We start from the raw sequence: 14,946 nt of genomic DNA on the forward strand, positions 1-14,946 counted from the left end.
GTGGGCATTTAACATTCCTTGAGCCACAGTGTCATGTGTATCCCAGGAATACATCATAGAAAGCATTACCACCCACAGAGGATGCAGTGGCCATGCACAGGTGCTTAATGATTGTGATTGGTGGCGCCTGGCTAGAAATGTCTGTGCAAGAAGGCAAGCGAGTCTGGCAGAAATCACATCCACATTTAATGCAGGAGGCCAGACATGCATATCACGCAGGTCAGTGCAGTGTTCTTTAGCTTCCATGCGACATGGAAGCAGAAGACCCACAAGAGTTCTTCTCTTAACACCACGACACCAGACACAGCGCCTCACCTGGGCTCATAAAGTTGCTAACTGACCCCTAGAGGACTGCCAACATGTGGTGTGGTCCGATGAGTAATGATTCCATGTTCATGTCCCCAAACAGGGATATTCCAGAAGGATAATTCACCATGCCACTGGGCCATTAGAGGCTAGAGGGGCTCTAGAGGGGGTGCTACATGATACTAGATCTTGTCCCATGACTTTTGGCATGTCAGTGTAGTATTTAAGTTTTAATATATTTTTTATATCTTAGTATTTAATGCTAAGTTTTTGCTTATTACAAACCACAAAGACCAAATAGCCATTTATTTCTAAATTTTCTGGTAGATGTTCCACTAAAAGTTCATGATGAACAGACATTTTTGGACATGTTCTCCTGGAGGATCATGCCCCCAGTGCAGGCTTAGCTCTCCTGTACATAAATATCTGATGACACCTAGGTGGAATGTTCTGTATATGAAGAGAACGAACTGGCCTGTATACACACAGAATATTATCTTCAACAGATATTCAACAGAGAGGAATGATGAAATTGTGTAATGTAATGGAAAGTGTACTGGTAATTTTTTGGCCATTTAGTTTTCATGGATTTGTTTAACATACAGCTTTCATTTGGTAGACTTGATATATGTATTAATTTTATTTTCAAGTAAACATTGAAAGTACACAACTTGCTTTTCCTTAATGCATAGATTTTTTCCATGGACTGCAAAAAGTGCAAGGTAATGCCATGTGTGTTTTCATGGCAGCGTATTTACTGAATGATTCTGAACTTTATTGTCATGTTAAAGCAATGGTGTTTAGCGTTTGTCACTGTGGATCGATGTTACTAGTTAAGACATGTTAAGTACAAACGTACACAAAACTGTTGTAGCCCAGTCCAGGTGTTGTGCGGAAATCCAACTCCCATTCACATGCATGCATGTCACACAGACATATGGATGCCTCAGATTACGTCTGCAGTTGCTATTCTTTCTCTTTATAAATAAGTAATAATGCTGAATTTGAGGTCTTGGCTGCTAGACTACTTGAGGGGTGAGTTGTCACGATTGGCCCCTCCCAGTCCTGTCCATGTGTTCATGTTTTGGTTTAGCCCATGTGCGTTTGTTTTGGTCCAGCCCCCTCGTTTCATGACTCCACCCCTGATTGTCTCCACCTGTTTCCCGCCTGTTCCTCATTTACCCTGTGTATTTAAGCCCTGTGTTTGCCCTAAGTTTGTGTTTGCTGGTCTTTGTATTGTTGTTCTTTGTTCTGGTTGTATGTTTGATTCTAGTTCAGTTATGTCTGTCCCCCGATCAGACTACATGAACCTGGACCATTTAGACGACGACCCTGGATTTGCCCATAATAAATTTGCTTATCTCTGCATATGCATCCGCCTCCTCGTTCCCCGTTACATGACTGGGAAATGACATAAATTTGATTTTTTGCCAAACTGTTTTACATGAACAGTAACTGTTTATTATCATTTTTATTATTTTATTATTAGTATTATTATTATTGTTATTATTATCATGTACTTAGTCTGTCCCAAGCAACACAGAAACGTACACAGAGCTGATCATCTAAGAAAATAAACATTACATTTTCTGGACTGCTTCCATTTCTTACTCTATTCTTTTTTATTCAAATTTTGCAGTACAGTTTTCCTTTGGTGATGTTAGGCTTCTGTCTCTTTACACTGCCCATTTGCTACTTGTCTGTTTTGCCTCTGAACCAGGGCAATGATGGAAATATAAGATTAAACATAAATTACAGGCTCCTTTTAGCGTTTAATCTCAGGTGTAATTATCAAGCAGCATCTGCTCTGTTCACTTAGAAAAGCCAGTGCTGCACCAGTAGTAGTAAAAGTCAACTACTGAATGATGCACCAATAAAACTGCAAACAGCATAAAAGAAACACAACACTATTACACTAGTATAGTACATGAACAAACAACACTATTAATAATACAAAAACAAATAAACTGCCATAATAAACAGTCTAATAATAATAATAAACATGTACTTACGTATACAGTTTGGGTACGTCCAGTCACTCCCAGTACAGCGGGCAATGGTTTCGTTCTCAAACACAAATCCCTCAGAACATTTATATTGCACAGTTTCTCCTCCTGTGTAGCTGCTCTTGACCTTTTGAGGTTCATTAATGGCACCATTGTTTATCACCGTATGAGGTTCTGGACATGTAGCTGGCCCTGACATGTAAAGGCATTATGATTATAATAAGAAGAACAAATAAACCAGACTGAGCAGTTGTAATGTAAGGTAATGTAATGTGCAGTACAGTGGGCAGGATGTGGGCAGTTATTTCTCTTTGCCTGCCTCTGACAATCATAGTAGTAGTTAAACGCCAGTTATTTATGTAGTCAGAGACTTAAAAATGACTTTCAAACTTTAGTCCCATTTAATAACAAAATGATGGAAGGTATGTGAGAAGAAAGTGAACATGAAATTTAGAAAAGCCCAACATAAAGAAACAGAACAAAATAATCTGTTCTCTACTTTTGTTCTCCCATTTTAAGAAGCTACATTACATACAGAGTTGTATAGAGTCCTTTATCAACAGACTCTCACAACTGTTTTAATTCCTTAGGGCTGTAATGACTAATGATGCACATATTTTCAGGCTCAAGATTCAGTTAGATTTATATGTGTTCAAGTGTCCTGAAGGTTTTTTTAGCATTAAAGTGTGCAGGGTTGCACAACACATACCCCTCCTTCAGTATATTTTCCTGATAACACACAACCTTGAGTATTGTATTACCTTTATACAACAGTTAAATAAATGAAGTAAGAAATAAATAAATCGCCCATGAACATAGCATTTCATATGTTTCAATATTAACAATTCTTCTGCCAAATTATAGTTTGTTACGATTGACCCCTCCCAGTCCTGTCCATGTGTTCGTGTTGCTTTCGTTTAGCCCATGTGGGTTTGTTCTGGTTTCCTAGTCCAGCCCCCTCGTTTCATGACTCCACCCCTGATTGCCTCCACCCACATGTCCCTTGTTTACCCTGTGTTATTTAAGCCCTGACTTTAAATCTGTCCGTGTTGGCCATCTAACTTTGGACCGTTATGACCCTGATTTTGGATTTGCCAATAAACGTCGCTTATCTCCACATATGCATCCACCTCCTCGCTCCCCGTTACATAGCTCCTTAGCAAGGAGCTTGGTGCTATGTCAGAGTAATGAACTCTGCTTACTCGCTGCACTGTTTGCTGTAAGCCTCGCCTTTTGAAGTACCTTTGAAATATCAGGTTTAGCTCAGTGTTGTCTTCTTTAGCTAGATCAGTATTAATGTTGTTTTGTTTCAGCCAGTCTGTAAATCATCTTACAGCCCATTTTGCATGGCGAATGGTATATGGGTCATTTCTGGCTGATTCCAGATTGTTTAGGTTTTCTTCTGTCACAGTTGCCGACTGAAAAGCTGCTCAGTGGTGATGCCAGTTTGGAAATTTAGTGTAGTCTCATCTTCAATGTCTGACCAAATCGACTGTTGGTCAAATGTGATCTTAAAAATGTAATTTTTTTGTTTGTGTGCAAAGTAAAAAGTAAAAACATTCAAATGGCTTGAGCATCTCCTGCCGCTGTCAAAGTCATTGCTTATCAACAGCGTCTCAGTGGAGTGATACAGTGTTTGTGAAAAAATGTTATGGTGAAATTACAGCACGGTTAGAACGACTCTCAACTAATCAGCTTGCATGGCTGGATCTAACTGTTGTATTGTATAAGGTACTGTAATATAAAGGCACACACTGGGAAGAAATATTCTACAAAAGGACCGGGCGTGAAAAGACAAGGATACACTCTGTTCACGATAAAGCATCCATAAACATTTCTATGTAATCACAGTCATGTGCTAACCTTTAGCTACGATCCACAATACTTTTTCTTAAAACTCTACATTTTTTTGAGTCAGCACATTGCTAATGTTGCTTATTTTAGAAGCTTTCGTGCTTGGCTCCTATCAAGATGAGCTGTTCTGCCACCATCAAGATGCATATTTGGATTGCACTGATTGGTCAGCCTGCTTTCAAACACATCTGTAAAACACAGAGAATTTAGCTGGCTAAGATGAAACGTTTTAGGCACCATCATGGTACAAATGTTTAAGATGGCATTAATGAGTGTTTGCTTGTTAAAACTTGATGTTTTCTCATCAGCAAAAAAATCTGCTGCTGTGATTTCTTGTTAAACCAAATGGTTGAAGTTTATCATACAAAGTCAGCCAATTGTAGCTTTCCTTTACTATTACAATAGCTTATTATCGTTATTATTATTATTTTTATTATTATTATTATTAGATGACTGATAACAATAATAGGCTTTATTTTCTTTTAAACATGACCTAAGCACAGCATCAAAATCGGTTACCACTCATTCATGTTTTGCGAGGGAAGGATGCAGTACAGCTTTTAAAAGCACAACTACAGAGAAAATTTCAAAAGTGCTGCTTTGTGCTGCTGACATTTCAATCATTGATTGGCAATCGCAACACATGGAATAAATCAATGATTCATGATACTAAATAACTGATTAACACAAGTAAAAAAAACAAAGATGCTGATAGTGCTGTGAATGTTTGGCTGTTAGTCTCTCCAAATGATTAACAAATGAATACTTGCCAGGGCAGGACTGCATATACTTCCATTTTCCCAGCCAATCACAGGTGATCTCAAACGTTCTAGATAAATGCAGACACTGGTACCGAATACGTGCACCTGGTTTATACGTTTGGAGTCCAAAAGAGTCCAGCTGTCTTGCATTGCCAATTCTTGGCTCAGGACATGCAATCTCTGAAAAACAGGCAAGACCTCTTCATATTTTTCTGCTTTGAAATAAGGAAGCTAATTAACCACATGCTTCCACCCACAGACAGAGACTTACCAGTACACAGTGGATTTGGAATCCAGCCGTTCTCTGTACACGTGGCAGTTCCAGTTTGTGAGACATACCCACTTTCACACCGGAATGATTTTTTCACCCCCAATTTTCTGTCCCCACCAAAGTAGTAATCAGGGTAAGACACATGCTGGCCAAAGGGAATATCACAAGTAATTTCTGCAAAGATGTTTAGATGTTAATTACTGTATGTTACAACTGAAGCACCCAGAATGTTTTTGCAGTTTTTATTGTTTTGTATTCTTTACCCTCACACACAGGCAAGCGTTCCCATTCACCACTTTCCTTGCATAGAATGCTCTGTTTGGTCTGTTTTGTTCCAAACAACCAGTGTGTTTTTGAGCAGGTGACCTCTACACTCTCTCCAGCCCTGAATACATTTTTCCCTGTTGGGCTTGTGCTTGTTCCACGTGTGGGCGGCCCAAGCAGACAGTTAATTTCTGTGGTAGACAAAATGAAACAAAACAAAGAGGAGAGGATCTCACAAGGATAAACAACAGGTAGATTCACAGAGACTAGTTATGAAGATGCAAAGACTAATGATTAACATATTTTGTTACTAAAAGAAGATTATGGATGAACGCCGGTACTGTAATAACTTATAATGTGTTCACATATGTTCAGAATAATGTATTTCATCTTTCATTAATTATACTATAGAAAGAAATCAAATAGAGGGGTTTTACCTTCACATTCTGGTGTTATACTCCAGCCATTTCTGAGACACGTTGGGATTCCATGTCTGGGCCTGTATTTTTTTTCACAGTAATATTTTAACTGTTCATTCTCTTTGTATTCCTCCTTAGCGTCTTTAATAGTCCCATGTAGTATTGCAGGCTGCTTACATCTTATTTCTGTAAGAAAATTAAGCATGAATTTGACTTCACCCCAATCCAGAATTTAAATGCTGCAAGTGGCGATGAAGAGATAAGCTGACTGATACCTTGCAGAGTTAAGTGGAATCTTAATATAACTTTGGGTAACACTTTATTATGATAGCCCCCTGCATATAGTTTGTAGATGCCTTTTATTTACACTTACAGTGAGGGGAAACAAGTTGTCAAATGCTTTTGTTTTTGTTATTAATATATTTCTGATGAATACATCCACTTTAAATTTATGCACATTACACTCACTGGCCACTTTATTAGGTAAAATCTACAAGTTCAAGTTCAATTACAAGTACAAGTTCAATTGCTTGTTAACACAAATAGCTAATCAGCCAATCACATGGCCACAACTCAATGCATTTAGGCATGTAGAGGTGGTCAAGACAACTTGCTGAACTGCAAACCGAGCATCAGAATGGGAAAGAAAGGTGATTTAAGTGACTTTGAACGTGGAATGGTTGTTGGTGCCAGACGGGCTGGTCTGAGTATTTCAGAAACTGCTGATCTCCTGGGATTTTCACGCACAACCATCTCTAGGGTTTACAGAGAACGGTCCGAAAAAGAGAAAATATCCAGTGAGCAGCAGTTGTGTGGACGAAAATGCCTTGTTGATGTGAGAGGTAAGAGGAGAATGGGCAGACTGGTTCGAGATGATAGAAAGGCAACAGTAACTCCAATAATCAACCAAAATCTCTGAGGAATGTTTCCAACACCTTGTTGAAAGTGTGCCATGAAGAATTAAGGCAGTTCTGAAGGCAAAAGGGGATCCAAACTTTTACTAGCACACAAGCTCAAAAATCAACAATCAAAACATACAATGCCAAGCTTTTGGAGGTTGGGGGGGTGTTGTAAAATGGGCAAAAATTCCCACACACTCTAAAATCTTGTAGAAAGCCTTCCCAGAAGAGGAGATAAAAGTACTGGGACACCTACAAATTACACCTAAAGGAGCTCTCATGACATCCCATGCTATATCAATAGGCATTACTGTAGAGTCGTTTCCTTCTTCCTTCACAGCTTACACTCTTCTGGGAAGCTTTCTACAAGATTTTAGAGAGTGTCTGTGGAAATTTTTGCCCATTCATCAAGAGTATTTGTGAAGTCAGACACTGATGTTGGACGAGAGGGCCTTGTTCACAATCTCTGTTTTAGTTCATCCTAAAGGTGTTTGATGGGGTTGAGGTCAGGCCTCTGTGAGGGCCAGTCACGTTGGAACAGGAAAGGGTCTTTCCCAAACTGTTTCCACAAAGATGCAAAGGTACAGTTGTGCAAAATGTCCTGGTATGATGAAGCAATAATATTTCCCTTCACTAGAACTAAGTGGTCTTGGCCAACCCCTCAAAAACAACCCTGTAGCATTATTCCCACTCCACCAAAATTTACAACTGGCACAATGCAGTCAGGCAGGTAATGTTCTCCTGGCATTCACCAAACCCAGACTTGTCCATCAGACTGTCAGATAAAGAAGCGTGATTCATGACTCCACACAGTGTGTTTCCAGAAATCTCACAAACTGACTAATGGCAGAGATGGTATCCTATGACAGTGCCATGTTTAATGTCACTGAGCTCATCAGTATGATCCATTCTACTGCCAATGTTTTTCAATCGAGACTGCAAGGCTCTGTGCTTATTTTTATTCACCCATCCACCTAGCAATGGTTGTGACAAACATCTGAACTCAGTAATTAAGAGGTGTGTCCCAATGTTTGTTTATATAGTGTGTGTGTGTATATATACATATGCACATATTAATAGGTAAACAGTGTGTGTAAATTTGAAATATATTAAGTAACAAAAACAAGTGTCTGAATACTTGTTTCCCCTTATTGTGATCTACTAAATTCACCTTAAATTTATCTAACCACAAACCTCACTCACTATTCTAAACCTCAAACTGAAACCTAATCCTAACCTAACCCTTGTCTTAAACCTAACCTCTGTGCTAGTCCCAGCTCTAAATCAATCTGCTGTTTAGAATTAAGTGAATTCAGCCAGATTGTTTGTTAATTACTTAAACATCTTTAGAGTATCTATAGGGGGCTATACAAATAAAATGGGGCCTAATTTTGTGTTTACAAATACTTCAGCTAACATACAATACTAGGATATATACTGAAACTGAGCAGAATGTTGCTGTTTACATACACACACCACCTACAATGATTATAGTGTGGAATGATCAGGCAAAGACTTAGACTGTATTAGAGAGCAATCAACCAGAGCATCTACCTATGCATTTTGGAATAGATTCACTCCAAGTTCCCCGTTCCGTGCAATGAATGTTTTCTGGTCCATCGAGCATCATCTGACGAGATGCACACTCAAAGTGAATAACATCATCAAAGCTTGCTTCCTCAGTGTTGCCTGTTGCAATCAAATCTCCAGATGTTTGAATTGCTGGGCACTTCACCACTGCAAAACAGGTCAAATCAATCAGATATTGAAAAAAATGTGGAAGAAACTTCAGTGGCCTGATTCTGTGCCATTTATTACATGTATATATAGACTTTATAACTTTAACTATACTATAACTATACTATAACCAACTACAGCTATACAATATATGAAAACTATACTATAACTATTTCTAAGTACTATAATTGTTTAGGTGTTGTTCAGGTTTTTCCTATTATTGAAACTACTTTCTCATGATTAAATAAAAAGCTTTCATAGAGACAATAATTTTCTGCTTCGTGTGGAGATTTTTTTTAATGTAGCTGGGCTCTACATGATGGTGGTTTGTGAGCAAAGTTGTCAGCAAAGTCCAGAGTCTTTTAGAGAGCCTAGAATTCTGCTTGAGAAAAGTCACATTTACCTTTTCAAAACGTATGCCCAGAACGTTATATTCTTTTGGCAGAATTTAAATTACCTTAAATTTGAGCCTAACCTTCGCTCAGCTATGCATCAGATTTCATATTTTAATAATTCATTAATTTAATTTAATTATTTCTTTTAACCATTTGTGCTTCAGGGCACAAACAAGTATGGTCACTGGAGAGAGTCTTTATATCAACTAAATATAACATTTTTATACATATTTTACACAAAATGATAATTTATGTAAAAAATATTAGGTTAAACATTGAAAGTGCAGTGACATAATATGCAGCAAAACATGCAAGACATTAACATGTGACCTGGAGTCACAATTCTTGAAATAACTTTCAGGCTTACTAAATCAACCTATGGCTTCATCTATTTGTAAAACACATGGCACATGATATTTTTACACACTTGAAAGATCCTCCACAGACCCTGTAAGCAGATCTGCTTGCACTTTTTTGGCAGGTCCTTTTGGTTGGTCTTTCTATACATGCAAACCTTTAGTAAATCAGAACCTGAGAGTTTAAATTTAGTACTGCCTGACATCAACTCTGGTTAATGAAATTATTGGTACAGAAGTAACACAACATGTAAAAAATTGCAATATAACGTTAAAATTTAAAAAAAAAATTATAAAGATATTATTTTTTTACTTTACCTTCACAGACAGGGACAGCATTATCCCACCCTTGGCTACGACAGTTACGAATGTTGACCCTGCTGGCCATTATGTACCTTAAAGAACAAAACGTTTGGAAAATTTCAGTAGAAGCTCAAGTATATTTTCACCAACTGTCATGGTTGGTTCCTCCCACTACTCCATGTGCTCCTTTGTTTTGATCTTCTATGTGCGTTAGTTTTGGTTTTCTAGTCCTGCCCCTTGTTTGGTTACTCCTCCAAATTACTATAAACCCCCAAGAAAACTGCACTGATAACCCAATGAGTAATCTTGAGAGTTTTAAGAAAAGAAAAGGTTTAGTATAATCCATCTGAATATTAGAAGCCCACTACAAAAAGATAGAATGGATCATCTTAAAATACTGGCTGCACAGTGTGATCCTGATATAATAGTTTTAACAGAGACCTGGCTTAGACATTGTACCAATGATGAAGTTGTAGCTTTAAATAATTGTATCCTCCATAGAAAAGACAGAGTTTCAAGGGGAGGGGGAGTTTCTATTTATACCAGAGTAAATTTACAAACTACTGCTTTATGTGCAGTATCTAAAGAAAAATGTTATGAGTTCTTAGCCCTCGAGGTTTCACTCGGAAAAAACAATTAGCGGATCTTTTATCCAAATTTAGTGCTTCTGAATTGCTGGTCCTAGGTGATTTTAACCTCAACTGGCTTTCTAATGCATCCGATCACTTAAAGGAAATATGTGGCAATCTTACCCTAACACAGTTAATCAATGAACCAACTCGCCCAAATCTGAAAGAACCCACCAAGTCAACCCTGATAGATCTAATACTGTCCAATAAAGCTGACAAAATTACAGCTTGAGGAGTTTTTGAACTTGGCATAAGTGATCATTGTCCCATCGGATGCATTAGAAACAGTTGTACAAACGAAACAGGCTCTCTGTTGGTGGTTAGAAGAAATTTTAATAATTTTAATGAGCAAACTTTCCTTTCTGACTTAGCAATGAGTGAAATCCGCTTTACACTAGAAATCTCAGATATTGATGGGGCACTAAACCACTTCAGTAACACTTTCCTAACAGTGGTAAACAAACATGCCCCATTCAAAAAGTCAAGAATAAGAGACAGATCAAGCCCCTGGTTTATGGGTGAGGTTTCCTCATTGTTTAAGACCAGAAATAAAGCTTGGTCAACTGCTAGACGCTCAGGGGAGAGAGACCTTTGGCTTACCTTTAGACAGCTGAGAAATAAATGTACCTCTGCTGTTAGAAAAGCTAAATCAGAATATTACCTTAGCTTAATCACCAGCACTACAAACCCTCAAAACTTCTGGAAAATAGTAAATTCCCTTAAAAATAATTGCCCTCCTTTTCCAACCAAAGTTTTAGTTGACGATCAGCTGATTTCTGCCCAGAAGGAAATATGTCAAGCTTTTAACTCACATTTTGCTGCAGCCGGCCACATCTTTGATAGAAATAGCACAAACCTATCGAATAACACTGATCTAAACTCTGCGGATTTTAATACACATGGTCTCTTCTCACTCCAGCCATTTTCTCCATACTTAGTTGCTAAAGCCCTGGCTAAAATTAATCCACGAAAAGCCACTGGAGAAGATGGGCTGGACCCCTTTTTATTGCGTCTCGCAGCCCCGATTATTTTAGAATACATTTTATACATTTTTAATCTTTCAGTTTTATCTTGCAGGATTCCCAGGGTCTGGAAAACAGCTCATGTACAACCCCAATTCCAATGAAGTTGGTACGTTGTGTAAAACATAAATAAAAACAGAATATGGTGATTTGCTAATCCTTTTCAATCTATATTCAATTGAATACACTACAAAGACAAGATATTTAATGTTCAAACGGATAAACTTCATTGTTTTTTGCAAATATTCACTCATTTTGAATTTGATGCCTGCAACACGTTCCAAAGAAGTTGGGACAGGGGCAACAAAAGACTAGGAAAGTTGAGGAATGCTCAAAAAACACCTGTTTGGAACATTCCACAGGTGAGTAGGTTAATTGGAAACAGGTGAGTGTCATGATTGGGTATAAAGGGAGCATCCCTGAAAGGCTCAGTCGTTCAGAAGCAAGGATGGGGCAAGGTTCACCACTTTGTGAACAACATTGTTGTTTCTCAACGTGCAATTGCAAGGAATTTATGGGTTTCATCATCTACAGTCCATAATATCAAGCGAAAAGCGAAAGCCACATATCAACAACGGATTCTCTGGGCCTGAGCTCATCTGAAATGGACTGACGCAAAGTGGAAAAGTGTCCTGTGGTCTGACGGGTCCACATTTCAAATTGTTTTTGGAAATCATGGACGTCGTGTGCTCCGGGCCAAAGAGGAAAAGGACTGTCCGGATTGTTATCAGCGCAAAGTTCAAAAGCCAGCATCTCTGATGGTCTGGGGGTGTGTTAGTGCCCATGGCATGGGTAACTTGCACATCTGTGAAGGCATCATTAATGCTGAAAGGTACATACAGGTTTTGGAGCAACATATGCTGCCATCCAAACAACATCTTTTTCAGGGACGTCCCTGCTTATTTCAGCAAGACAATGTCAAACCACATTCTGCACGTGTTACAACAGCGTGGCTTCGTAGTAAAAGAGTGCGGGTACTAGACTGGCCTGCCTACAGTACAGACCTGTCTCCCATTGAAAATGTGTGGCACATTATGAAGCGCAAAATACGACAGTGGAGACCTCAAACTGCTGAGCAACTGAAGTTGTACATCAAGCAAGAATGGGAAAGAATTCCACCTACAAAGCTTCAACAATTAGTGTCCTCAGTTCCCAAATGTTTATTGAGTGGTGTTAAAAGGAAAGGTGATGTAACACAGTGGTAAACATGCCCCTGTCCCAACTTCTTTGGAACGTGTTGCAGGCATCAAATTCAAAATGACTATTGACTATTATTTATTTGCAAAAAACAATAAGGTTTATCCATTTGAACATTAAATATCTTGTCTTTGTAGTGTATTCAAGTAAATATAGGTTGAAAAGGATTTGCAAATCATTGTATTCTGTTTTTATTTATGTTTTACACAATGTCCCAACTTCATTGGAATTGGGGTTGTAATTCCTCTGCATAAAGGTGGTGAGACAACAGATCTGAATAATTATAGGCCAATCTCAAAACTGTCGTGTTTAGCAAAAATGTTAGAATCTCTAGTGAACCAGCAATTGAAATAATTTCTTCATGAAAATTCTGTTTTATCTAAATATCAGTCTGGGTTCAGAGAAGGTCACAGCACTATCTCTGCTACGACCCTGGTTTTAAAAAATCTTTATTCAGACATAGACAAGAAGAAACATTGTGCAGCTGTTTTTATTGACTTAACAAAAGCATTAAACACAGTTGATCACACTCTTCTTTTATGGAATTTAGGAAAAAGATTGGCTTTGATGCAACTGCTCTGGAATGGACCCAAAACTACCTCACTGATTTAATTATAAATCAGATTTGGTATTGGTAATACTGATTTTAGTACTGTAAATATTACTACCCTGGCAGGATCCACTATTGAGAGAGTCACAGAATATAAATACCTTGGCATATGGCTGGACGATAAACTCAGTTTTAAACCACACATAAATAAACTAGTCAGTAAATGCTGACAGTAGCTGGGTTATTTTTATCGACATAAGTCCTGTTTCCCCATGCATGCCAGAAAAAGATTAGTTAAAGCAACTTTACTATCAGTGCTGGACTATGGCAACATTATCTATAAATATGCTCCCTCCAGCTCTCTCAAATTACTGGACCCAGTGTATCACTCTGCCCTGAGGTTCATTACTGGAGATCCATACAGAACTCACCACTGTGAGCTGTATGCAAAAGTTGGGTGGCCCTCTTTAACGGTACGAAGGGAAACACATTGGTTGATTTTTATTTATAAGACACTCTCCGGTCATTTGCAAGAATACATCACTTCATTGATTAATACAAATAACAGTAATTATCAAACTCGCTCTAGTAATTGGATCAGCTGCCAGGTACCAAGAGTTTTCACAGAACTGGGAAAATCTGCTGATAGTTACAGTGCACCAGTGAGCTGGCATTCACTACAGGAAACACTAAAACTCGGCTCACTGGTGTCACACAGTCATTTTAAACTTTTAATATCAAACCACCTTCAGACAGCCTGTACCTGTTTTACTTAATCTTATTTATTCTTAACTTTAATTTTTTGTTTTAGTTCCCCTTAGTTCTTTATTTATTTTTTACCTTATTTATTTGTTTTCTCTCATTTTATTTTTAATAGTTTTGTATCATTACTTTTTAATTTGTATTATTGTATTATTACCGTACTCATCTCTTATCTTCCTTTGATCTTAATTTCTTATCATTTAAACCAAGTTTTATTTTTATCTATTTTTATCTTTTATTCACTGTTATTTTAAATTTTCTTTTAATTTAAAATGATTAATTGTAGTTATTATTTTCTTTGTCATGTCAATCCCTGTTTTTGTAAATGCTCGGCTACACTGAAAATGAGGGTTGCCCTCAATGTACTTCTGAGTCAAAATAAAGGTTGATTGATTGATTGATTGATCCCTGTTGTATTTAAGCGCTGTGTTTGCACTTGGTCTTTGCTTGAATCTTTGTTTGTTATTTGCTGTGTTGTATGTTCTGCTTGTTCTGTTGCATTCTGGTGTCTGTTATGTCTGACCCCCAGTCTCTCCGTATTGGTTTCTTGAACCTGGACTGTTACAACGATGACCCTGGATTTGCCCTTAATAAATCTCGTTTATCTCAGCACGTGCGTCCTCCTTGCTCCACGTTACACCAACGCAGATCCAAGCCACTATAATGAAGCTAGTTAACATGCTATTTCAATACAGTGGTGATAACTAAACATATTCCCCGTACATCTGAACAGTGCTTTTTTTTTGGTTTGCTTGTTTCTGATCAACAGAGGTGTATAATTATTTAGCTGTATATTTAAGCTGGTTTTATGCTTTCAAACAAATTAACAACAAAGTTCATCAAACCTTACATTTCTATAACCTACTGAGTTAACTAGCCAGCTAACCCCAAGAGCTGTTTTTAAATGGCTGTTGTGTGACCATTTTTAAATTTTTTTCATCAGCCTGCTGTTGATGTGTTCTATGTAGCTACATCAGTTTTCTCCTCTCTTGATGCTCCTAATTTCATTTGGGATCCAAAGGATGAAGACTGTTACGGACAGGGAAAGCAAGATGCGGTCCACGATTAACTTGAGCAGGATAAGTGAGGTGCTGGCTATATCCATGGCTACATGAACATTAATTTTCATAGGCTTAACATATATAAAAAATGGATAAAAAAGTCACATTTACATAGATTAGACCAGAGATCAACACAGAGGTCAAAATGCTATAG

At 37.9% G+C, this 14,946-nt stretch overlaps 1 protein-coding gene across 1 annotated transcript in view; it reads right to left on the bottom strand.

The window, feature by feature from the left end:
* LOC108438779 (complement factor H) overlaps positions 1 to 14,946 on the bottom strand; it is a 37,329-nt gene that overhangs the window by 18,239 nt on the left and 4,144 nt on the right. Inside the window, exons 4-10 of the mRNA XM_037545079.1 lie at positions 9,587 to 9,663; positions 8,335 to 8,517; positions 5,900 to 6,067; positions 5,462 to 5,653; positions 5,199 to 5,372; positions 4,937 to 5,107; positions 2,319 to 2,504 (exon numbers count right to left, since the gene is read on the bottom strand). Of these exons, the coding sequence (XP_037400976.1) occupies positions 2,319 to 2,504; positions 4,937 to 5,107; positions 5,199 to 5,372; positions 5,462 to 5,653; positions 5,900 to 6,067; positions 8,335 to 8,517; positions 9,587 to 9,663 (1,151 nt within the window). The remainder of the gene's footprint in view (positions 1 to 2,318; positions 2,505 to 4,936; positions 5,108 to 5,198; positions 5,373 to 5,461; positions 5,654 to 5,899; positions 6,068 to 8,334; positions 8,518 to 9,586; positions 9,664 to 14,946) is intronic.

This window comes from Pygocentrus nattereri, chromosome 15, assembly GCF_015220715.1.
Source record: "Pygocentrus nattereri isolate fPygNat1 chromosome 15, fPygNat1.pri, whole genome shotgun sequence".
NCBI lineage: Eukaryota > Metazoa > Chordata > Actinopteri > Characiformes > Serrasalmidae > Pygocentrus > Pygocentrus nattereri.